This window comes from Bufo gargarizans, chromosome 6 (genome assembly GCF_014858855.1).
Source record: "Bufo gargarizans isolate SCDJY-AF-19 chromosome 6, ASM1485885v1, whole genome shotgun sequence".
Classification (NCBI taxonomy): Eukaryota; Metazoa; Chordata; class Amphibia; order Anura; family Bufonidae; genus Bufo; species Bufo gargarizans.
The window spans coordinates 78,205,130-78,230,714 of NC_058085.1; the positions used below are offsets into that span (position 1 = coordinate 78,205,130).

Below are 25,585 nucleotides of genomic sequence, written 5' to 3' on the forward strand. Positions count from 1 at the left end.
AACCTGTTTCCTGCCTGTGCGCTTGTCTCCCACTGTGGAAGGATGCCCGGAACAAAGATGGCCGCCCCTTCAAGGCGCGTTGGCTGTTGCTATGGGAGCGGGGGGTTTTGCCTTGCGTCATTTCCGGGGGAGGAACTGTTCTGCTTGTGGGACGTTTCCGGGTGGTTGACATTTCATTAAACTCCCCGAGATGATTCGGAACGGACACGATGACCCCGCCCTGCAGGAGACGGCATCCCGGAGGCCCGTACGGGTGTGGTGCGACGGCTGGTGAGAGGAAGAGCCGCGCTGCGTGTGTGCATAGTCAGCGTGCGGGGGCACACCTTCTTAAAGGGGCAGTACACCCCGGACTGACCCGTCATCTGATCGGGGGTGTCCACATGTGTATGCAGCTCTCCTGCCAGCTAATGGCTGGTTCCAGGGCAGCTTTCCAGCAAAGAACAGCACCACATCTGTCCACAGGTTGTATCTGGTATTGCAGCTCAGCTCCATTGAAGTGAAGGGGACTGAGCTGTAATACCACACACAACCTGTGGGCAGGGGTGGCGCTGGTTTTGGAATGAAGCTGCCATCTTTTTGTAGCCCTTTAGAACCCCCCGCCTCAAGGTCTCCACATCCCTTTCCATTCTAAGGGGGTATTTGCACGCTGCAGATTTGGTGAAGTAAGTTCTGCAGCCAAAAATGCCTTCCATCTGTGTGAACAGCGCCTTGGGCTTCTGTGCTCCATCATCTGCTATGTAAGGTCTGGTGAGGACGCGAGGTGCCGCACCCTCCCACCCGGAATTTGGGTAACAGGATCTACCCTATGGCTCCGGGATACAGAAAGGAAAAGTTCTGCAGCTTTCTAAATACGCTTAACATTTAAACTCCCCTCCGTTAATATCTGTGCTTGCTGTCAGTGAATGGGGCACGATTGTTTGCTTGCAGAGACCTGTTACCAGTGCCAGCGTTTGGTTCCTCAGTATCCGGTCTGGGGTGAACAGCTCGTGTACCCCAGTTACTGGTACATTGTAGCAACCCATCAGCATAGACAGGGAACAGATGTGTGGAGGATTGTCTAGGCCGGATCCAATTGTAGCGAATCCGCAGCTGTAAGAAGGATTAGGTCTATAACGGTTCCCGTTCACTGACAGCAGGCCAAGATGGCGAGAAATGAAAACACAAGGGTCCAGATTTCCTAATGTTCTGCCCCAAAAACCTGTTTAAAAAAGTGTCCTCTCGAGGGTTTCTACACTTTTTTGTCTGATTAGTGCATTTTGGCCAAAGTATTCAGATTCTGCAAACTGGAGAGGACATTCAGTTCCCTAGAACTCTGTGCTGTTCCTCTGTTGTTCCTCCTGGAAATGTGTAATTACGTTGACATCTGGTTTCTACCGTTCCCCCTAGTCAGAAGGGAGTGGATGATGTCACCGTGCGTAGAAACGCGCCCATTTCACCATAGGAATGGTAACTCCCAGCTGTCGATTTTATCATGCATTTCCAGGAGGAATAACAGAGGGACGCCACATTGCAGAATCCTAAGGGGGGAAAAATTGAGGTTGTGTGGTAAAATGACTATGAATAATTGGTTCTTGCTGTGGACTGATAGCGCAGTTGTCACCCCAGACTGGTTGCCTGTAGGTGCCCCGGTGCCATGTTATGGTTGGCGCCCTGGCAGAGTCGGGATTTCTTTTCTGTGCCTGTGGTGATCTGTAGAGGACTTTGCCCTTGTTTGGGGTACACGGTTCCAGCCTGGAGCTTGTACAGTGTAATTCCCGTGGGTACGACGCGTCCTGTTTTGGCGACCTTTGTGCCTGTATTATCTGTGTAGAGATAAGCGGCGTCCTCTTGGGTTCCTCTTGTCGCCTGTGTCATTGCTCAGGATGTCACAATGATGAGATCTCGTGCAGTTTACAGCTTGTGGGGTGGCCCTGGTGCCCTCTAAAATGGTAGCGGAGGTTAAAAACCTATCCTGCTCATAGAGCTCTTTTCTGTCACTGACAGCAAGCAGAGGAGGGTCTGTCATAACTTGTCATTCCACCCTCCTCTATGGAGCTATCTTGGTTGCTGTGTAGCCTGCAGCGCTGTCATGTGATTAGTGCCCAGGGAGGGGGGTGTATGCAGCCGACCGCTCCTCGTCTGCAGGGGGTGACACAACCTGTAGAGCAGCCTGTGCAGGAATGTGGAGATCAGACCCCAGCACGGGCAGTGCGGAGGGTGAGATCACATGTCGGCTATGGCCAACTCTGTGCCGAGCTGCATAATGCACAGAGTGCTGCAATCACAGGCTGCTCCTGCCGGGCAGAGACGGCACATGGCACCGCCACATCCCGCACACAGCGCCACCATATCCCGCACACGCGTGGTCCCTTAGAAAAAATCCAAGAGATGAAACGTACAAAGAGAGCAGATAATAGAGGGGTAGAGATGCCCGCAGGGGGGCAGTCAGCGCTCGTGCCCCTGCCCTGTCATTACAGCTGGAGGTTGGGGGGAGGTGAATAACCGTGAATATGGGCTTTATATGAGAAATTACTTCTGCGGCCACTCGGGGGGCTTATAAATATGGCTACGACAAGCGGGTGCCAGAGCAGGTTGGCATCCGTCCATACCACAAAGGGCGTTGACAATTCCTGCTGAAAACAGGCTGATCCCTCCAATGGGACTGTAATGTGTATGAGGGAGGGGTGGGGGGGTCGGGGGGGCTTAAAGTGTAGATTTACTTTTAAAGGGACATGATCATCAATCTTTATCACGTATTGCCGCATATATGATTATTCCCTGACTGGTTTATGTTTAAATAAAATGCTGGTTTTCTGGATCAGCTCCACCTCCTGTCTTGGCTCTTCTAACTTCCTTTTTGTTTGGACTTTTACTACCCCAGACAGTCTTATTTAAAGGGGTTGTCCGGTTTCAGGAAGGAAAAAAAATATATATAAAAATAAAATAAAAGACCATTACTCGCCTAGCAAATTCCAATATGGGCAATATAATAATATTGGGGGCACTATGGGGGCTAAACAATCATACCGGGGGCCATATATTTATACTGGGGGTACTAGTTCGGGCCAGTATATACAGTACAGACCAAAAGTTTGGACACATCTTCTCATTCAAAGAGTTTTCTTTATTTTCATGACTATGAAAATTGTAGATTCACACTGAAGGCATCAAAACTATGAATTAACACATGTGGAATTATATACATAACAAAAAAGTGTGAAACAACTGAAAATATGTCATATTCTAGGTTCTTCAAAGTAGCCACCTTTTGCTTTGATTACTGCTTTGCACACTCTTGGCATTCTCTTGATGAGCTTCAAGAGGTAGTCACCTAAAATGGTCTTCCAACAGTCTTGAAGGAGTTCCCAGAGATGCTTAGCACTTGTTGGCCCTTTTGCCTTCACTCTGCGGTCCAGCTCACCCCAAACCATCTCGATTGGGTTCAGGTCCGGTGACTGTGGAGGCCAGGTCATCTGGCATAGCACCCCATCACTATCCTTCATGGTCAAATAGCCCTTACACAGCCTGGAGGTGTGTTTGGGGTCATTGTCCTGTTGAGAAATAAATGATGGTCCAACTAAACGTAAACCGGATGGAATAGCCTGCCGCTGCAAGATGCTGTGGTAGCCATGCTGGTTCAGTATGCCTTCAATTTTCAATAAATCCCCAACAGTGTCACCAGCAAAGCACCCCCACACCATCACACCTCCTCCTCCATGTCTCACGGTGGGAACCAGGCATGTAGAGTCCATCCGTTCACCTTTTCTGCGTCGCACAAAGACACGGTGGTTGGAACCAAAGATCTCAAATTTGGACTCATCAGACCAAAGCACAGATTTCCACTGGTCTAATGTCCATTCCTTGTGTTCTTTAGCCCAAACAAGTCTCTTCTGCTTGTCGCCTGTCCTTAGCAGTGGTTTCCTAGCAGATATTCTACCATGAAGGCCTGATTCACACAGTCTCCTATTAACAGTTGTTCTAGAGATGTGTCTGCTGCTAGAACTCTGTGTGGCATTGACCTGGTCTCTAATCTGAGCTGCTGTTAACCTGCGATTTCTGAGGCTGGTGACTCGGATGAACTTATCCTCCGCAGCAGAGGTGACTCTTGGTCTTCCTTTCCTGCGGTGGTCCGCATGTGAGCCAGTTTCTTTGTAGCGCTTGATGGTTTTTGTGAATGCACTTGGGGACACTATCAAAGTTTTCCCAATTTTTCGGACTGACTGACCTTCATTTCTTAAAGTAATGATGGCCACTCGTTTTTCTTTACTTAGCTGCTTTTTTCTTGCCATAATACAAATTCTAACAGTCTATTCAGTAGGACTATCAGCTGTGTATCCACCTGACTTCTCCACAACGCAACTGATGGTCCCAACCCCATTTATACGGCAAGAAATCCCACTTATTAAACCTGACAGGGCACACCTGTGAAGTGAAAACCATTTCAGGTGACTACCTCTTGAAGCTCATCAAGAGATTGCCAAGAGTGTGCAAAGCAGTAATCAAAGCAAAAGGTGGCTACTTTGAAGAACCTAGAATATGACATATTTTCAGTTGTTTCACAGCTTTTTTGTTATGTATATAATTCCACATGTGTTAATTCATAGTTTTGATGCCTTCAGTGTGAATCTACAATTTTCATAGTCATGAAAATAAAGAAAACTCTTTGAATGAGAAGGCGTGTCCAAACTTTTGGTCTGTACTGTATACTGGGGGTGAGTATATGTCCTGGGGACATTAGACAGGGGCATAATACAGTATATACTGAGGGCGCTGCAGGGGCTGACGTAAGAAAAAAATAAAATAATGAAATTCAGTTTTTGGCTACATGCACACGACCGTGGTGTGTTTTGCGTTCCGCAAAACATGGATGGCATTGGTGCGCGTTCCGCAATTTGCGGAACGGCACGGACAGCCTTTAATATAACTGCCTATTCTTGTCCGCAAAGCACAGACAAGAAAAGGACATGTTATATTATTTTTTTTGCCCACGGAACGGAGCAACGGATGCACCCTAAGGCCTCTTGCCCACGAACGCAAGGGTCCCGTGCTGTGGATGGTAAATTGCAATCCACAATGCACGGGCACTGACCGTGGGACAGCCGCATGCGGATCACAGACCCATTCACTTGAATAGGGTCCGTGATCTGTCCGTTCCGCTAAAAGGTAGAACAAGTTCTATCTTCTTGTGGAACGGAAGCACGGAACGGAACACCACTGGAGCATTCCGTAGTGCTTCCGTGGGGTTCCGTTCCGTGCTTCCGTTCCGCATCTCCGGATTTGCGGACTCATTCAAGTGAATGGGTCCGCTTCCATGATGCGGAATGCACACAGCTGGTGACCCGTGTATTGCGGAACTGCCTTATGTGGTCCGCAGCACAGGCACAGAGCTGTCACGTTCATGTAAAAAAGGCCTAACTCTCTTGGTCAGACCATCACTGGGGCCAGAGAGCTCCTCCTGCAGCGGCTCAGTTAGAGTATCACACATTACACTAATCGATGCAGTGCTCTTCTGTTTGTGTCCTGATCCAGAGCAGTCCAGTGACTTATAGAGCCGTCTTACCATTATCACAGTTTTACACCTACTATTATCATGGGGATTACTCTTCAGATAAGATCTTCCCCTCACAGCAGCAGTAAACTGACTTTGGATTACCTATTTATAGAGGAAGTACTATCATTTCTGCAGACTGCTGCCATAGTACACAAGGGATACAAATGAGCTCTTAACAAGCTCCACCTCTGATACCACCAGATGTAAGGCAGCTATCCTATAAGTCTGTGTTCGACCCTTTAAATGGGCTCTGAGACATGATTTGGATATTAAAGAAGCCAGCACCTCATCTGCAGACAGCTGTTTCAGGGTGATTGTCCCTCATCAGTACAGAGCAGAGAGTACTGGCTGAGAGGCCTAGGTCAGGACTTGAAGGCATGTGTGTGTGGGGGGTACTATGTCTCCTAATGGAGAGCACCTTAATCGGTGTGAGGAGACTTATAGGCCATGCATACTCTGCACTCTGATGAGGGGCAATCACCCTGAAACGGCTGTCTGCAGATGAGATGCTGGCTTAATTATTATCCAAGTCATGTCTCAAGGAATATTTAAGGGGTCGAACATTGACTTATAGGATAACTGTCTTACATCTGGTGGCCTCAGAGGCGGAGCTTGCTGCAAGCTCATTTGCATCCCTTCTTCCCAGAATTCCAGAGGAGCATGTATGGCCTATAAGTCTCCTCATGCTCTCCCCAAGGTGAAGGACAGTATTTTTCTATGGTACAGTACTGCAAAAATGAAGAAAAAAGTAACAAAAATTACAAACTCTTGGAATATTACGTTTAAAACAATATCCCTTCCCGATGGAAGTGTCCGCTGTATCCATGAGGAGAGCAGGGCACCCCCCCTCTGCGCTGATTGGCTGGTTGCCAGATGGAAATCAGAAGGAGATCTTGCCAGCAGGGTCTCTTGTGGTGCAGCCTTGGGCCTCTCATTTCCCATTTTTAATTTGCACTATGTAGACCTGTTGCAATGTCCTCCCCGAGGGGTTTGATGACTCTTATCTCTCTCAGGATCACAACCCCTATGAAGTTGCAGCATGAGATTGCGTATAGTTTGGTGAGGGGCGGTATACGTAGAATTCCTCTATGAAGTTCTGCTTGATGTTCAACCAACGAGAGCGTAGAGCAGGCATCCTCAAACTGCGGCCCTCCAGCTGTTGCAAAACTCCAACTCCCAGCATGCCCGAACAGCCTACAGCAGGGCATTGTGGGAGTTGTAGTTTGACAACAGCTGGAGGGCCGCAGTTTGAGGATGCCTGGCTTAGAGTAATTGCAGAAATCCCGATATCTTTCAGTTTTGTGACCTATTTTACAGGGAGATGAGTAATGTGGATTTTGACGTCTGATTTCCAGTGGCTGTCTCCGTTCCTCCGTCACTGGTTTATGTTGTCAGGAGCAGAGTGGATAAAAATCATTTATTTTTTTTTATTTATTTTTTTATAAAATGCTTAGTTTTTTTTAATTATGTAGAATAAGGCTGTATATGTGTATTTTTTGGGGTAAATACAAATGTCCATTAATCCATTCACAATGTCATGCTCTTCCAGAGGTTTTTGTAAGATTATTGGGCCGTTTTTCTGCCTACAAGATATTATCACAGATGCTTGGTTTACTTTTGCAGTTCCCAAAACTGAATTTGACTCAGCAGAGATCACATGCCTCTTCTTCACAGCAAACATGTTATAACATTAACAGAGTTGAGAAAAATACCTTAATCCTAACTTCTACAAACCTATGAATGCAGAATCAAACTAATATGAAAAGTTGTTATTCTACAAATCTTCATCTACTTGCATATTATAAGTTATACCAGCAAGAATTAGTCTTTTTATGTAGAAAACTATAATTTAAATCAAGCCTTACTGACTAGTGATTTAAATCAAATCCACCCTGGCCAGGAGTAAATGACTGAGAATCCTCTGTTTTCTTACAGCTATGACATGGTACATTATGGGCACTCCAACCAGCTGCGCCAGGCACGGGCTATGGGCGACTACCTGATTGCCGGGGTGCACACAGACGGTAAGTGAGGTCAGCCCCATTCTATGTGCAGGGTGGAATTTAAAGGGGCACAAAATGTAAAATAAAAAAGCATAAACAGCAAATAATCCCTTAAAGGTGTTGTCCAGCGTTGGGGCTCAGTGATGTGACACATGGGGGACATATCAGCACTGCCACCAGTCATTGGCTGCAGCGGCACATGTGTCCCGCCCGTCACACCAGAGCGGGGACCAGAGGAGCTAGTATTTAGCAGTGGGGGAGTAGGTAAGCATGCTCCTCTAAGGGTTCGTTCACACGACCTTTGGTGTCCTGTTCCCGTATTGCGGACCGAATTTGCGGATCCGCAATACACGGCACTGTTCTGCTGTCATTCCGCATCACAGATGCGGACCCATTCATTTTAATGGGTCCGCAAATCCGGAGGCACGGAACACTACGGAAGCACTACGGAGTGCTTTCTGGGGTTCCGTTCCGTGCCTCCACACCGCAAAATGACAGAACATGCTCTATCTTTTTGCGGAACCGAGGGATCGCAGACCCATTCAAGTGAATGAGTCTGCGATCCCCGTGCGCCTGCCCCAGGCGCAGGCAGTAGGCGGTACTGCGCCTGTGCGAGATTTCAGCCCGACTAACTGAAGATTCAAGGTGCCTGGTTTGAATGAATTAGCTGACGTACCAGAGGGGGCGGCGCCATTAAACTAGACTGTGGGAGGTTACTACATAGCGAGGAGGCGTGCTTGGGCTATACACTAAGGCGGGCTAGGCACTGCAGGGGGGCGTTACTGGGCTCAGAGGGTGTCCTATTATTGTCTGCATTACGGACAAGGATAGTAGTGTTCTATTAGAGGACAGCTGTTCCGTTCCGCAAAATATGGAATGCACACGGATGTCATCCGTATTTTTTGCGGATCCGTTTTTTGCATACCGCAAAATACATAAGGTTTTGTGCATGGGCCCTAACTCAAAGGGACCCCAGTCCTTTCATTGTTGTGATTGGAGGGGTCCTAGAGGTTGTACCACCACCGATGCACTGGTTACTATCCGTCCTTGCCGTTAGGCGCTCCCTGCTCTGGCTCCTGCAGAACTAATCTTTCCAGTCGAGCACTTGACTATCAGGATGCCACCGGCGGCCTCCATATCTTAATTCTACATGTCACGCTCCCCCGGCTCTTCTTACTTCTTTCTGATCATTCTGCCCGCTGCATCTTGGTGATGAGAGTCCAAGATTAAAAATCCCATCCATGTTCTCCCTCCTCTGGCGTAAAAATATCGCATGTCCTGTGTGGGTTGTACGGATATCATAGATGAGCCCAGATTGGCTCCTGTTCTTTCTAACGTGACATTTTGCTGCCGGGGGCCCTTTCCGCTATCACTGGTAACTGGAGTGAATGACAGAGGGTATAATGGAGGAATAACTCTCTGATGGCGGGGGCGGCTCATGTATAATGCCTTTTACTTTTAGAGGAGATCTCCCGCCACAAGGGCCCACCCGTCTTCACGCAGGAGGAACGCTACAAGATGGTACAAGCCATTAAGTGGGTGGATGAGATTGTCCGCGCCGCCCCCTACGTCACCACCTTGGAGACCCTGGACAAGTATAACTGTGACTTCTGCGTCCATGGAAGTGAGTAACTTGGAATAGTGAAGAGATTGTGACTGCACCCTGATGGGGGTGAACGTTAAACCCGTGTAATAATAAGACACTGGGTCATGAAGTGTCTTATTTAGGAAGATTATAGGTAGGGGGTTAATGAACGCACGCAGAAGGCGCTGTTAGACGTCTTGCACAGGGTCGTATATCATATTTGCACTTCCAGGATATCCTCTCATTAGCAGGAGACTTCTTCATCTAAAGGGAGGGAAGTATATAACTTAGGCCCCCTTCACACGACCATATTTTTGGTCTGCTTCTTTTTGCGGATAGGAAGCGGACCCTTTCATTTCAATGGGCCCGCAAAAAATGTGGATTGGACACCCTGTGCTGTCCGCATCCGTATGTCCATTCCTTATTTCCGCAAAAAAGATAGAACATGTCCCATTGTCTGTTTTGCGGACAAGGATGGGCATTGTTACAATGGATCTGCGAAAAAAAGGATGATCAATGGACGTCACACGGACGCCATCCCTATTTTTTGCTGACCGAAAAATACATATCATCATGTAAATGCACCCTTATTTTATTTAAAGAGGCTGTCCAGGATTTTTAGAATGATAGGCCATCAATATCTGATCAGCGGGGGTCCGACACCAAACACCCCGCGGATCAGCTGTGGCGCCAGTCTACATAGCTCCATCTATCTTGGTAACTGCAGTTACTCCAATCACTTGAGTAGAAGCAATGCTGCACTATGCCGTTCTGTCCACTTCACAATGGATGGCGCTATGTAGTTTCGGGGCCTACTCCTGGCGTTAGGGGAACAGCTGATCGGCGGAGTGTTAGACCCCCTCCAACCGGGTATTGGTAGCCTGTCCTGAGGATAAGAAAACCTGGACAACTTGTTCTGCCCACTTCTTCGTTATCGAATGACCACATGATGAGATTTTCGTGTTTGATTCTTAAAGGATTTTTCGGAGACATTTTTATTGATGACCTTTCCTCTGGATAGGTAACCGATATCAGATCAGCGCAGGTTCGACCCCCCGCACCCACACCGATTTAGGTTTTTGAAGAGAAGGCTGTGCTGGCATGGTGCACAGCCTTCTCTACAAAAAAACTATTCGGTGGGGGTGCAGGGTGTCGAACCCGCGCCAATCTGATATTGGTGACCTATCCTGAGGAAAAGTCATCAATAAAAAAATATATCTTGGAAGACCCCTTTAAAGGGGTGCAGTCAGGACATATTGATGACCTATCCTCGGGGTATTTCATCAATATCTGATCAGCGAGGGTCCGACTCCCGCCAATCAGCTGCTTGAAGAGGAGCTGGCGCTCATGCTATCATGACTTCCTCTTCCGAGATGACGCGCAGTGTAATCTGGAAGAGGAAGTAGCGACGGCACAAGCGCCGCCTCCTCTTCAAACAGCTGATCTGCGGGGGGAGTGGGAGTCAGACCCCCACGATCGGATGCTGATGACCTATTCTGAGGATAGGTCGTCTATATTGCTGGCTGCATATCCCCTTTAACGCACAACCATTTCTTCTCCTGCTCGGCAGATGACATCACCCTGACGGTGGATGGGAAGGACACGTACGAAGAGGTGAAGAACGCTGGAAGATACAGGTCAGCAGTGGTCGCCGGTTGTCAGAGAGCTGTGGACTAAATGACTTTGATGACATTGGGGGTCTCGTTTTTCCTTCCAGGGAATGCCAGCGCACACAGGGGGTGTCCACTACCGACCTGGTGGGACGTATGCTGCTCATGACGAAAGCCCACCACAGTGTAGTGAGCAATGTGAGGCTCTGACGTGTAGAATGGAAGTGCGGTACTGATCCATGTCCAGGTTTTCTAAGCTGTCCACGTTTCCTTCCACAGGAAGCTACTCAAGATTACAAGCTTCACCAAGACAACTTTGGTAAGGTGGGTAACGCGCTTTCAGATATGTCACATAGGCGATGAATCTTATGCTGACTCCCATCACCTACTTTCACACTAGCGTTCGGGGCTCTGCTTGTGAATTCCGTTTGAAGGCTCTAACAAGCGGCCCCGAACGCATCCGTCCAGCCCTAATGCATTCTGAGTGGATGCGGATCCGCTCAGAATTCCTCAGTCTGGCAGCGTTTGTCCTCCGCTCCGCTCAGCAGCGTTCGGGTGTCCGCCTGGCCGCGCGGAGGCAAACGGATCCATCCAGACTTACAATGTAAGTCAATGGGGTCGGATCCGTTTGAAGTTGACACAATATGGCTCAATTTTCAAACGGATCCGTCCTCCATTGACTTTCAATGTAAAGTCAAAACGGATCCGTTTGCATTATCATTTATTTATTTTTTGTTCATGGTAATGCAAACAGATCCGTTCTGAACGGATCTAAGCGTTTGCATTATAGGTGCGGATCCATTTGTGCAGATACCAGACGGATCCGCACCTAAACGCAGGTGTGAAAGTAGCCTAAATGGACCTGAAGTCTCTCCTGTTGTCAGCAGGACGTGTCCTTACACAAGGCTGTGTATTACACTCCTTATCGACAAGCAAATGGTACCACCCTGTTGTCAATTTATTTTCTACATTTCCAGGAGGAATAACAGAGGAATGACTTAATGCTGAGTTACAAAGATGCCCCAGGACTGATATTTTATTAACATAAAGGTGATCCTCTTTAAAGGGATGCTTTTACCAGGACACACACCTTTTAAAGGGGTGGTCTAGCCCCATGAAAATGTTTATCTATAGCTTATAATGTTATAAAATAACAAAACCAGTAATATTCACCTTACCAGTCCCCTGCTGCTCCTGTGCCGATGCTTCATGGGTCTCCCGCCAGCCTCCATTTACCCGGCTCCAGTTATGTTGTGTCATCTCAACATGTGACTGCGGCACACTGGCTGCAGAGCTGATCTCAGTGAATGGCTGCAGTGGTCATCACTCTAGCCTCGGCACAGGAGCGGCAGGGCATCAGTAAGGTGAGTATTACTCCTATTGGAGTAACCTGTCCACAATATCGAAAAAGTTGAAGAACGGAAAAAAAATTGGAGCGAAAAGAAGCAACACGAGCTAAACACCATAACAAAGTCCTTTATTATTGGAAAGTTAATGTTTTTCCCCGGATGGTGCACACCTTAAAGTTATGGGAAAAAAATCACACCTTTTTAGTATTTTTTCTCATTTAAAAATGGAATAGAAATGTGTAGCCCAAAATGGTACCAGGGAAACTTAAAAATCAAGCCCTCACACCGCTCCAACAGGGACACAAAAACAAATCAAAAAGTGCTCTTACAGAGTAAAAGTAGAAGATATAAAAAATCTATCCACCCAGTATGTGGTATTTGTGATCTTTTGCCCATGCGGGAGGTATCGCACTGGAAAAACACATAGATGTCTATATGTACGCTTCAGGGAACATAAAAAATCTATAATAGATAAAAATTGAGCCACTAGGATAATTGAGCACATGCATGAACATGCAGAGATAAAGTCCAGAGCCCAGTAAGAGGGGGGGATAGAAAACGCATCCTTCTCCAGCGAGAAGCCGCATGGCTAATTAGAACGCAAGCTATGGGACCTTTAGGGTTAAATGATTTGGCTGTTTTTCATTTGAATGATTGGTTTTAAAGTATACTGTATATGTTTTTGTATATTCATGTGCACATATACCGGTGACGTGTATGGGAGGGAGGTATTTCTATCTCCCCCCACGTCACTGGAGGCTTCATTCACACCCGTGCACTGCTCTGTGTCCACTACCTTCTATTAACTATAAAATAAACTGCAATTCAAGATTGATGGTGAGCACCGCAGTGCTTTTTTCTGGTTTTGGACGCTAAAAAATATATACATTTAGCATTGCTATAATCGCATTGACCTGCGTTGCCCTGTCCCCTGCGTTGCCCTGTCCCCTGCGTTGCCCTGTCCCCTGCGTTGCCCTGTCCCCTGCGATATCCTGTCATTTTGTGAGTTATGGCTTTTGAGATATAAAGTACCAAACTGGGCTGTGTCCTGAAAGAGCACCTATCAGCAGGATCAACACTAGTAAATCGGGCACCATGCCAAGAAGGTCTAATCCTACCTGATTTATGCAGATCAGTTGCTTCATTCAAGAGAGAAAGTATTCTTAATCTATATGAAAACGAGCAGTTAAAAGGGTTTTAAATACTGTTGACCTGGCCTCAGGATAGGTCATCCGTATCTGATTGGTGGGGTCTGACACCCGGGACCCCCGCCGATCAGCTGTTTGAGAAGGCTTCCCAGTGAGCGTCGCGCCCTTTTCTCAGCTCACCAAGCACAGCGCTGTACATTGTATAGTGACCGTGCTTGGTATTGCAGCTGAGCTTCGTTCACTTCTATAGGGTTGAGCTGCACCTAGGTCATGTGACTGATGAACGTGTCGTTACTTGGCCTAGGTTAAGCAGAGAGAAGGCAGAGGCGCTACTGTGAGCGCCTGTGCCTTCTGAAACGGCTGTTCGGCAGGGGTACCGAGTGTCGGACCCCCACCAATCAGATACTGACAACCTATTCTGAGCATAAGTCCATCAGTATTAAAGTCTCGGAAAACCCCTTTAAGTGCACTGAGGGCGGGCCCAAGCCACTCCATGCACCCTTGCTCTTCCAGCTTCCTCTCCCAGCTCCTCCCTGTCCTCGATTGGCAGGGATGGGTTCCTGCATAGGCTTCTCACCTGGATGTGTCAGTCCAGAAGGAGAGGGAGGGTCTGGGAGAGGAGCAAGGATGCACAGGGTCAACCTGGTTTAATAGGGTTGATTCTGCTGACAGATGCTTTCTAGAAGATATATATTTTTTTTTAATAGATCTGGCCAGAAATACTTGGAATGCCTAGTCGGCCAGTTGCTGGACTTAAGCCAATCACTGGTTGCTGCCTCAACCAGTGACTGGCATTTCCGGCGTGGAGGGTATGAGGGCCCGCTGGAGGCTCAGAGAGGTGAGTAGTGCATGACGACAAGAGACTCTCGTGGTTTCTTTGAATTTCAGGCTCCAGCCTGATCCCAGGAGTCGTGTTACTGCCAGTCTAGTGCATTAGTGGATATAAGGACCATTAATTATTTATGCTGGTGTAGCTGGGATACTTACTGACACCAGAGCTTATTGCTATAGCAACAAATGGATGCAGCACAGGCCGTCATGTGGTAGGACAACACAGCCGTGGTCTCGTAGTCATGAAGTGACCGTCTTAAAGAGCATCTGTCAGCAGTTTTGTACCTATGACACTTGCTGACCTGTTACATGTGCACTTGGCAGCTGAAGACGTCTGTGTTGGTCCCATGTTCATATGTGTCCGCGTTCCTGAGCGAAAGCATGGTTTAATATATGCAAATGAGCCTCTAGGAGCAATCGGGGCGTTGCCGTTACACCTAGAGGCTCTGCTCTCTCTGCAATTGACAGGGCCAGGTGTAATGATGCACAGAGCCTTTAGGTGCAATAGCAACTCCCCCGTTGCTCCTAGAGGCTTATTTGCATATATTAAAACATAATTTCTCTCAGTAATGCGGGCACATATGAACATGGGACCAACACAGATGCCTTCAGCTGCCAAGTGCACATGTAACAGGTCAGCCAGTGTCATAGGTACAAAACTGCTGACAGATGCCCTTTAAAGGGGCTATTCAGATTGTATAGTGAATAGTTCTGTAGTGATACACTTTGGGAGAGATTTATCAAAAGTGGTCTAAAAGAAAACTGGCACAGTTGCCCCTATAAATCCAATGAAAGTTGGAGTCTGATTGGTTGCTATGGGCAACTGAGCCAGTTTTCCTTTTACACCAGTCTTGATAAATCTCCTTCCTTATTTCAGTCAGTCCCCATTTGCAAGGACTCTTCACGTGGTCACTTCAATTGGGAACATTAGATGAGACTTGTCAGAGCTGTCCCATACCGACCAATCATATTGCAGCTTTCATTTTATCTGAGCAGTTTAGGAAATGAAAGCTGCGCTGTGATTGGTTACCCATTGGTTTCTGTAAATCTCAGATAATAAAAAAAATCGCTCTCGTTTTGTCAGTTTCTGCCCACGCAGCTGAGGGTTTGTTGCATTGTAATAGTCTGGGCAGTCTTAAACGCAGCCTCTCTGCACTGATGTACGGAGACCATTTTCTCACCTGTGTCTTAATGGTTGTGTCACGCAGGACGCCAGGGGCAGCAGTCCATACACAGGAGTCTCCCAGTTCCTTCAGACGTCCCAGAAGATCATGCAGTTTGCCTCGGGGAAGGAGCCGGCACCAGGAGACACCATTATATACGTCGCTGGAGCTTTCGATCTCTTCCGTATCCTTTGATAATAGATGCTAGCATTATATATGGACCAAGCCCTCATTCTGAGAATATAAAATCTGAAACTCTTAGCCAATATATTTTGATCAAAACACATCTGTGCCCACCTACCTCCACCAAGGTGGTCTCAGTCAGGCGGGTCCTACACTAAACCTACCTAAGCCGTTGGGCTTCTATGTTCAGGAGCGCAGACCCCGCACATATAGTGTGCTGCTCCTAGTAACCTCTATGTGCATCAGTAACTGGTGGGAGGAGGAGCGCACACACCTACATGTACCACCTAATCAAGGTCGCCTATGACCACTTTATCTCGCTGTGATTTTGTAGTAAAAAGGTCACAAAGAGGCACGGAGCATCATCAATCATGTTACTGCTCCGTGTCTCTGCTGTCCGGAGCGGGGCTTGGCACTCTTTCACGCAGCGGATTCCACGCACGACATACGCTCGTGTGAAAGAGCCCTATTTGATAGAAAGGGCAAAAGTGCAGAGGAAAGCTACTCCCAGGATAAAATAGGAGCGCATTCACACCTGAAGGGGCCACTCCCTCAAGCATATACTACAGACTAAACAGAAATCACAGAACAAAGATAAAAAACAGAAAAAAAAACATCCTGCCCGATCTTTCCAGCCAACTGCTGCACATGAAATTTCTTTGGCGTTGGTGACTCCTTGCGCTTCCGTTACACGGACTCTTGTTTGCTCTCAGGATCATGGTGGTGGACCCATGTTTCAGCACCTGTAGTAATCTGAGAATAGAAGTTTCCCGGATGTTCTCTAAGCATGTCTAAATTCTCTTGGGTAAATTGCTGACAACAAGTTTTCTGCTCAGGCGTCAACCTTCTTCGCACTGACCTTTTGACATCATCAATCCATCATGAATGATACTGGAAACGGTGCCAACTGAAATGCCTAATTCATGAGCTAGAACACTGGCTTTGACCCGACAAGCTTCCAAAATCATGGCCTCCACTTTACGGCACACTTGCTCTGTAGATGCTTGGACGAGTCGCCCTGAAAGGGGTGTCATCTTCAAATGATTCCCTACCCCATTATAACTGCCTGGCCTCATCACCATATACAGAATCCTCCTTTCATGGCTTTTTTTAGGCTTCTTCCTTTGTAAGGAATTTACTCACCGATCGAAGCTCCAAATCCCTCGCTTTCCTTGTAGACCCGCACCTTCCATACTGTCATTTCCAGTGCTTTCATCAGCCTGAACTGCTACTGTGTGTGTGTTGCATGTCCATACATGTCTGAACCTACACAGAGCAGCTCGGCTCTCTAACACTGACAGAACATGCTGGGGTAGATAACTTATTGATCACCCCTCGTGAATCAGTGCTCTTCTAAGAAACGAGCAGTGTCTAGAACGGGGAATCACGCTCACACACGGAGCTCCGAGACTGGTAAGCCATTTTTATACGTGCAAGCTGTGCACAAGGTTGCAGCTTTGAGCTGTCTTCTTCTTCACCTCCGGTCCCCGCTGGAAGTGTGACATACTGTCTGCATGCACGTCACTGCTGCCAGCCATCAATTGACCAGTAGTGGTGATGTACGTGCAGCCGGCAAGTCACACTTCTAGTCCAATGGGTGAAAATGGAGATTGTCACCAGCGCTCCGGTTCCAACAACAGTCTCAGAGACCCCTCATGTAGGGCTTATAAATGCGGCCTGGGCTGCCTTTACACAGAGATAATTTGTAGCCTTCGACCAATAATGCAGTAGATTCCTGCAGTCCCTGCTGCTGTTTATGTTAGTTTTGGGTATAGGTAGGTCGAGAGTAAAGCTGGCCGTATACAACAGATTTTGGGACAGCCAAAAAGTCTGATTTAGACCAAACGGCGTCTTATCATGGCACAAACAAATATGACAGATCCTGAGTGATGCCAGTTATCTACCAACCCCTACGCCTTGTTAGGTTTATTTGCTTCTGGTTGGACAATGAAGTTGAAAAGTTGTTCATTCCAAACAATAGATCTGCATCCTGTCAGTGAACGCCCAGACCAGGCCATAGTCAATCAGTCATTTAGTCCAAATTGACATTTGTTACTTATGGCATCGCCATCCAAGATGCCAACCATGAAAGACGGATCATTTAGAAACTAGTCGTCCGAAACCCCAGTTTAGGGCGCGGCAGGCATGTCTCACGGATTTATGGGCCAATCTGTCTTGACAAATTCTATATCTTTGACTCTGCGTCCGCCCTGTTCACGGTTTTGGATCCTTCATGACTTCCTGCAGATATCGGTCACATAGATTTTCTGGAGACGGTCCACAGCTTGGCGGAGAAGCCGTACGTCATTGTGGGATTGCATTTCGACCAGGTAACTAAAATCACAGGTTTGGCTCCTATCAGTGGAAGGTTTTGTCATTTTTACTGACCGTCTGTCCTTGCAGGAAGTAAATCACTACAAGAGGAAGAACTACCCCATCATGAACATCCATGAGAGGACTCTCGGCGTTTTGGCCTGCAGGGTGAGAATAAAGAACAAAGTAGATCTGCAACTGATGAGCCAGATTTTGGTGGGGACAGAATGAAAATGGTGAATATGCAATGACCAGATCCATGCCCTTGCTGTGTTAATCGGGACAATTCCTTTTCACTGTGCAGATCCACCATTAAAGGGGTTTTCTTACAATACAAAGGTATCCCTTATCCAATGGATAGGGGATAAGTCTCTGATCGTTGGGGTCTGAATACTGGAACTGGATCACGAAAACGGGAGCCCCGTTCCCCGATGTGAATGAAGCAGCACCACCGCTCCATTCATTCTCTATGAGATTGCTGAGCACTGTATCTCCGTCACTGCCACAGTCATTATGCTCAGCCTGCTGCCCCATTCATTCGGCGGAACAGGACCCCCATTTTGGTGAATGGTGGGGGTCCCAGTGTTCAGATCCCCCACTTATCCTGTATGTAGGGGGATACCTTCTAAGACATTGTCCGCCCTGTGGCTCCTACAGGCTACCTAGTCCTGTAATCTAGGGTCTGCTGGTAAAATAATTTCATGCAGTATTCATCAAACTAGCAGATTTTTTATTTTTCCTTTTGATTATTTCGTTCACCGTCTTCTTAATTCCTTTCCATGCAGTACGTTTCCGAAGTGGTTATCGGAGCGCCATATTCCGTCACTTCTGATCTTCTGGATCATTTCAAGGTGCGTTAAATCCGGGAAGTAGGTTGGGACAGGTTCACATAAAGGGGTATTCTAGCCAAGTACAGTTAGGGCATGGCTCTATAATTTCATCAGTGGCTGCAAAAACTGGGGAAGCTGCGGAGAGCTACGTTCCTGCAAGTCCCCCAGAATATAATGGAGCATGTCCTCGCCCCAGAAAACTTGTCTGTGGGATATATTAGGCAGCAAGTGAACAGGCAGTTCTTGAAGTTGATGTGTTGGAAGGGTAAGGCCCTCAGCGACTTTGTCAGGGACAAATTATCATTTTGCAAAATGGCAGGTATTGTGAGGTGTTCCCAGTATACAGCGGTCAGTACCTATGAAAAATGGAAGCACAACCAGTGAAATAGTCATGGGTGCCAAAGGCTTAATGGTGTACTGCGGAGAACAAAGGCAAATTGACGAACAATTTCACAGGATGAGAAAAACAAGGCTGCTATCTTCCAAAAACGGTGCCACACTTGTCCTTGTGGTATTGCAGCTCTGCTCCATTCCGTTTAATGCTGGCTACAGTACACACAGGGCATCGCAGCTTGCTGTGTAGCCACAGACTGGTGCCCATGCCAACCCCTGTCCACTGCTGAAAGTACCCACAATGGGCTCATAACACCACACAACAACAACAAAAAAAAACTTTGTCTGCTACTGGGAAAAAAACCATTTGTCCTTATACTAAATCGAGTGTGCGGATTGCAAATCCGAAGTCAGAATTGTTGTAATACATTCACGAAATGTTGTGCATAAGTAGTATGCCTAGATGAATTAAGCACTTGGAAAGCATTGAAGGGTTTGGAATAAAACGAGTTTTACTCCAACAATTACCTGATCTACATCAAAGTTTGCGTAGTAAACAGTGTATGAAAATGTCATGGAATAACAACATTTCAAAAAAAGTCTAGTTTTTACAGTTTAAAAGTCTTACTTGAGCAAGGCCCAGCATTTGCGTTTGTGAACGGTCATCTTTTCCCGTTGCTAAAACCAGCAGTAGTCCCCCATCATGTTGGGATTCCAGTGGCCTTGATACCTGTTCTCCATTGTAGAAATATCTTTATGGATCCGCTCTCCATGTTCGTCACTTACGTGTCCCAAATTGGGTGGGAAAAAGTCAAGATGTGAATGTAAGAAATGCACTATCAATGACATTCAGCAGCCAAGTTGTTCATATGCTGTAAGCATATTGTCTCGTCTGTTCCCAAGGAAGTTCTGCACTACGAGCACAAATGCCTCCCAAGCTGCAAGACGCACTCACTAAGGCTAGGTCTACACGACGACATTTGTCGCGCGACATTTTGTTGCACTAATGTCACGCGAAAATTTTTATAATGGCAGTAGTCTATGGTGTCGCACTGCGACATACTGCGATGCGACAGTGGCAGAAAATCCATTTGAGATGGATTTTTCTGCGACTGTCGCGTCGCAGTCGCATGTTGCAGTGGGACACCATAGACTACTGCCATTATAAAAATTGTCGCGCGACATTGGTGCAACAAAATGTTGCGCGACAAATGTTGCGCCCTATTTGTCGCGCAACAAATGTCGTCGTGTAGACCTAGCCTAAGTCGCACAGACTTCAAATTGGTATCACTGAAAAGAAGACATCGTCCCGCAAAAAATTAAGCCCTTACACAGCCCCGTACACATAACTACAAAAAAGTTATAGGGGTCAGAATATGGTTCTTAAAAAAAAAAAAAAAAAAATTCTGTATTAAAATGCAAGAAAAGTTAGACAAGTGTGGTATCGTTGTAGCCATACTGACCTGGATAATGAAGATAACAGGTCAATTTTACCGCATAGTGTACAGTGTTTTTTCCTCCCCACATCCTACTACATGGTATGCAACCGTAGATGGTGCCATTAGAAAAAAATAAGCCCTCATAAGGCTATGTTAAAAATAGAAAAATGTAAAAGTTAGGACTATGGGAAGGCGGGAAGTGGTAAAACGCAAAAATGGAAAATCCTAGGGTCCTTAAGGGGTTAAAATCTAGACGTGTCAGGCAAATTCTTAGTTCATATTTGGAATCGGTGCTCATTTTAGTATAAATCACATGTTTTTCTCTCAGTAGCAAAATCATTGTTGCGCGGTATAATCATCAGAACTGGACCATGGAGCAATGGAAGAAGGTGACCTTGTCTGAGGAATAACATTTGGCATCATGTAGGCGGCCGGGTGTTTGTGCCACGTGTACTACAGTTAGAAGACAAGCCAGGAGAGGCAGTGTTCTGATGGGAAGTCTTGGGTCCTGGCATCATGTGGATGTGACACGTCATCTACCTATGATGGCAGCAGCTTCTGTCATCAGGGTGATGCCTGGCCACATTCAGGAACAGTTTGAGGAACATGACAGGAGTTCAGAGTGTTGACTTGTCTCCAGGTTCCCCAGTATTTTGGATGATTGTAGTGTAGTTCCCGCAGGAGAGCGCTCAGTCAGAATTCATTGCGTTGTAATGATTCTTTTTTCAGGTTGACCTTGTTTGTCATGGCAAGACGGACGTTCTTCCCGACAAGGATGGATCTGACCCTTATGCAGTGAGTATCTACTGCTTACAGTTTATGCCGCAGTTATTGTTTTCTCCGATATTCGTACGCCTCATCCTTCCCTCGTTTCTCTTATATTTCTAGCCCAGAGGTTTGTGGAGCAATTTGATTTCACGTGTCATATTTTTTTCAGTTTATGAAGCAGCACTTCATTTTCTGTTCCCCTCCGGGCCCCCTTCTTATTTGCTGTCTTCCCTACTTGCTGTCCCTGTCAGGCAGCGCTCACTATACCGCTCCTGTCATTAAAATGTACCGCTATTTCAGGAGCCGAAACGCAGAGGAATTTTCCGAACAGTCGACAGCGGGAACAACCTCACAACAGATGATATTGTGCAGAGGATCATAAAAAACAGGTCAGTATTATCCTGTTACTGTATCTAGGCCTAGCCCAACACTAGCAGCCACATAGAATGCAACCTGCCCACCTCAGCATCATTTAGGGGTTGCACAGAGGGCCACCAGCAAACAGTTCTCTCCCTTGAAAGTTCTGCTGTTCCAGCACCACCCATCCCTGTCATTGCCATTTGGGGTCCCCGCAGGACCAGAAGTGATGAAGTCACATGACCACTGCTGCCAGTCCGTGGTCCTCAGCGTTCTTATGTGCAAGAGCGACACATGCCTCTAGCATCGGTCATAGGACCTCATCCCTTCTGGGGACCCGGAATGGCAGGATTTTTGACAGGTGGTTGTTTTTTGAGGTTTCTTTTAAGCATACCTAGTCGCCCAGGTTTTAATTTTGCTGTTATGCGGGGCACACTGGGGAGAGAGGATTAAGCCCCTGCCAGACACCTCTGGTGGCTGCTTATCTCCAGTGAGAACAAAGAATAGGACAGGATTGAATCTAACAGCCCCATCCTTCCTTCTGTCCTTGCCTTTTGCCCTAAGGGGAGAGTTGGGACACTCCCAAATACATTAGATGTCACTCCCACCAAAGAAATCCAGCAATGTTGTATTTCTTGCGACTCGCACGGCAATTCCATTCATTTCTATAGGATCGCCGCTACTCTGCGATTCTGGGTGTCGCCATGTAGCCGCACCCTAATCTCAATATATCTGGGAACCTTTTATTGTCCAGCGATCGGGGTGCTATGCTGCAGCCGGGCACACAATGTATTGTCAGGAGAGCAGCGAGTATCTTCATTAACCCCACCTTTGCATTACAGTGGTTGTAATTATCTCCTATGAAACCCCTCCTATAGGTTGGAGTATGAAGCCCGGAATCAGAAGAAGGAAGCAAAGGAGCTGGCAGTCGTGGAAGCACAGCAGATGCGAGAGAGAATCATAGAGGGCAAAGAAAACTGAGCGCCTGCTCCTCGTACTCACACTGCTATCCTCCGCTGTACTACAACCTGCACTCATCCATCATACACACAGAGTCCTCTCATCTGCGTTATACCAGTCATGTCCAGCAGATGGCATGCACGCCTTAAAGGGGTTTTTCGGGATTATCATATTGATGACCTATCCACAGGACAACGGTGGAGGTCTGACTCCCGGGACCCCCTCCGATCAGCTGTATGAAGCGTTCACAGCGTTCTATGAGCCCTAGGCTAGTGGCGTCCCATACATTGGTCTCATGGCCTACGCACAGCCCCAGCTGAGCTGCAATTCCAAGCACAGCCGCTATACAATGTACGGCGCTGTGCTTGGCGAGCTGCATGGTGGCTACAGCACTCACAAGAGCATGGCGCCCTCCACAAACAGCTGATTGGCAGGGGTGCCAGGAGTCGGGCATCTCATATTGATGATCTATCCACAGGACAACGGTGGAGGTCTGACTCCCGGGACCCCCTCCGATCAGCTGTATGAAGAGTTCACAGCGTTCCATGAGCCCTAGGCTAGTAGCGTCCCGTACATTGGTCACATGGCCTACGCTCAGCCCCAGCTGAGCTGCAATTCCAAGCACAGCCGCTATACAATGTACGGCGCTGTGCTTGGCGAGCTGCATGGAGGCTACAGCACTCACAAGAGCATGGCGCCCTCCACAAACAGCTGATTGGAGTCGGGCATCTCATATTGATGACCTAGCCTGAGGATAGGTCATCAGCTTGTGAATCCCTTTTAACAATTATAGGCTAGGGTTCTCCCTAACATGCTGGCACTGCCACTTCTAACTACATTGGCATCTTAAAAACAAGATTTTTTTTAGGTAATTTATTAAAATCATGAGAAAATTCCTTTTATGTAAAGCTGCAGAGAGAGCTTTCTTTTTAACTATAAGAAGCGGCCTCTTATCTTTTTATTAGTGTGCGGTGCCACTGGCATTTCACAGGGACAAGATTGGCATGTCTAAGGGCACAGCACTGCTCGTCTGGAAGAATTCAGCGTGACCGGTCCCTTGTAAGGTCTAATGCGCACAACAAGAAAAAATAATTTTTAGAAGTTCTGATGGTTCTATTTTGCGATGCTAGGATCAGAATAATACTGAAGGAGGATTACACGGCACTGCTCCTATGAGTCCTGGTTTAGGGAGAGGAGCAGGGTCTTCTGTGTCCCTAAGGCTGGCCATAGACGTCAGATAATTCCTAATTATCCCCAATCATGGGTCCTGTATCCCCCCATGTGAATGGAGCGGTGGTCCAGCATGCATACTGCTGCCCCATGCAGGCTCTAGTGGACTGACGGAGATGGCTGTCTGTGGCAGTCCCATAGACCTTCAGTGTGGTGGCAACGTGCTCCATTCAGAGGACATGGAATCCCAGTTTATCATGATTGGTGGGGGTACCAGCAGCTGGAGCCCCACCAATCACACACATCACCTAACCTGTGTACTGGTGATAAGGTTCAGTCAAGGGCCAACATATCATACATAATCCATAGGAACTTTCTGATATAACTTATTATTTCACTGTACGTATAGCTGATGGTTATAAAGGAAGGAAAGCCCCCAGCATCCTAAACACTGGTGAGGCTCCACCACCCGTCTATACATAGCTCAGATCCTGCTAACGACTCTACTCCTAGGACAGTGGTTGAAAACATCTGGCTGTCCAGCGGTTAAAAAACTACAACTCCCAGCATGCACTGAAAGAAGCCAACCATCTTGGCATGCTGGGACTAGTAGTTTTACAGTAGCTGGATGCACAAAACAGCCAGACATGGAATAAACTTTAACTGGTTTTAAAATAAAGCTCAATAGTCCTACTATTTAACCTCTATATTCTTTAGTGAAATCAATTCTGTAGCAGATGAAGACTGATAATCGTCTCGTAAATCTGTACTCCTATCCGTACACGCTCCCCCCCCCCCCTCCCCATATACACCCGGTTCTGCCTATACCATCATATGCCATTACTCCTAAATATATTGACCCCCCCAGAGTCTTGTCTATGCTTAATGACAATTTGCAGTGGTCAGACATTTATCAGAGTGTTAAATTAAATGATTATAATTGTTAATCTTCGTGTATGTGTTTTCACTGGCAGCGGTGCGTGTGCGCAGTGGGATGGATGATGGGCTGTACGGGAATTGTGCATATGGTAGATAATGACGACATGAACGGCATCACTGAAGCGGTGACATGTTTAATGCAGTTCAATCATCACTATTACTTCTGATATGTCAACGGTTGTGGTGGTCCAGGACCTGACAGATCAGGCACTTACCGGCAGGAACCTGTTGCCTTCAGATAAGCAATGGAAGAACCTCCTGATCTATTACAATATGGGGAGCACCATGTCTATAGCCAGCCTACAACACCTAATCTCTTATGTTGCTGCCTGGCTCTGACAGAGCACCATGACAGGGCCGGACAATCCCCTGGGTATCACATGGGGACCTGCACCTATCTCCAGAACAGGTCCCCGGATCTCTGTCCTGTGTGGTGGAAGAATAATGCATTCTCCACACTGAGAAAGCATTTAACAGTGGACGCTCAGTGTCACTCTCTGTTCATTTCGGTGGAGGTTTTAGGTTTCTATATTTGCTTTTTATAGCAATTACATAATGAGGTTGTCTGTAGGTTTTAAATAAGAGGGGGTCCTTCTTATCTTAATACAGAGTTACATCCAGTGCAGTGGTAGACCCTTGAGCATTGTGCAAAGCACAGGTGGTGGACAGTACAGGCGGTGGAATGTCCTGGGGGGTGGACAGTACGGGAAGTTAGACTGTGCTGGGGACAGACAGTACAGGAGGTGGACTGTGCTGGGGGCAGACAGTACAGGAGGTGGACTGTGCTGGGGGCAGACAGTACAGGAGGTGGACTGTGCTGGGGGCAGACAGTACGGAAAGTTAGACTGTGCTGGGGACAGACAGTACAGGAGGTGGACTGTGCTGGGGGCAGACAGTACAGGAGGTGGACTGTGCTGGGGGCAGACAGTACAGGAGGTGGACTGTGCTGGGGGCAGACAGTACAGGAGGTGGACTGTGCTGGGGGCAGACAGTACAGGAGGTGGACTGTGCTGGGGGCAGACAGTACAGGAGGTGGACTGTGCTGGGGGCAGACAGTACGGGGAGGTGGACTGT

The 25,585-nt window shown here is 47.3% G+C and overlaps 1 protein-coding gene across 1 annotated transcript; it reads left to right on the forward strand.

Moving 5' to 3' along the window:
- The first annotated feature begins 130 nt into the window (after nt 1-130).
- On the forward strand, nt 131-24,519 carry PCYT2 (phosphate cytidylyltransferase 2, ethanolamine). Its single transcript, XM_044297147.1, has 13 exons — nt 131-270; nt 7,466-7,554; nt 8,996-9,157; nt 10,689-10,755; nt 10,836-10,926; nt 11,008-11,052; nt 15,265-15,403; nt 17,650-17,732; nt 17,806-17,883; nt 18,501-18,566; nt 21,047-21,112; nt 21,386-21,474; nt 22,321-24,519. Exons 1-13 carry the CDS (start codon nt 191-193, stop codon nt 22,421-22,423), a joined length of 1,158 nt encoding a protein of 385 aa, XP_044153082.1. The 5' UTR covers nt 131-190; the 3' UTR covers nt 22,424-24,519.
- Nucleotides 24,520-25,585: the final 1,066 nt, after the last annotated feature.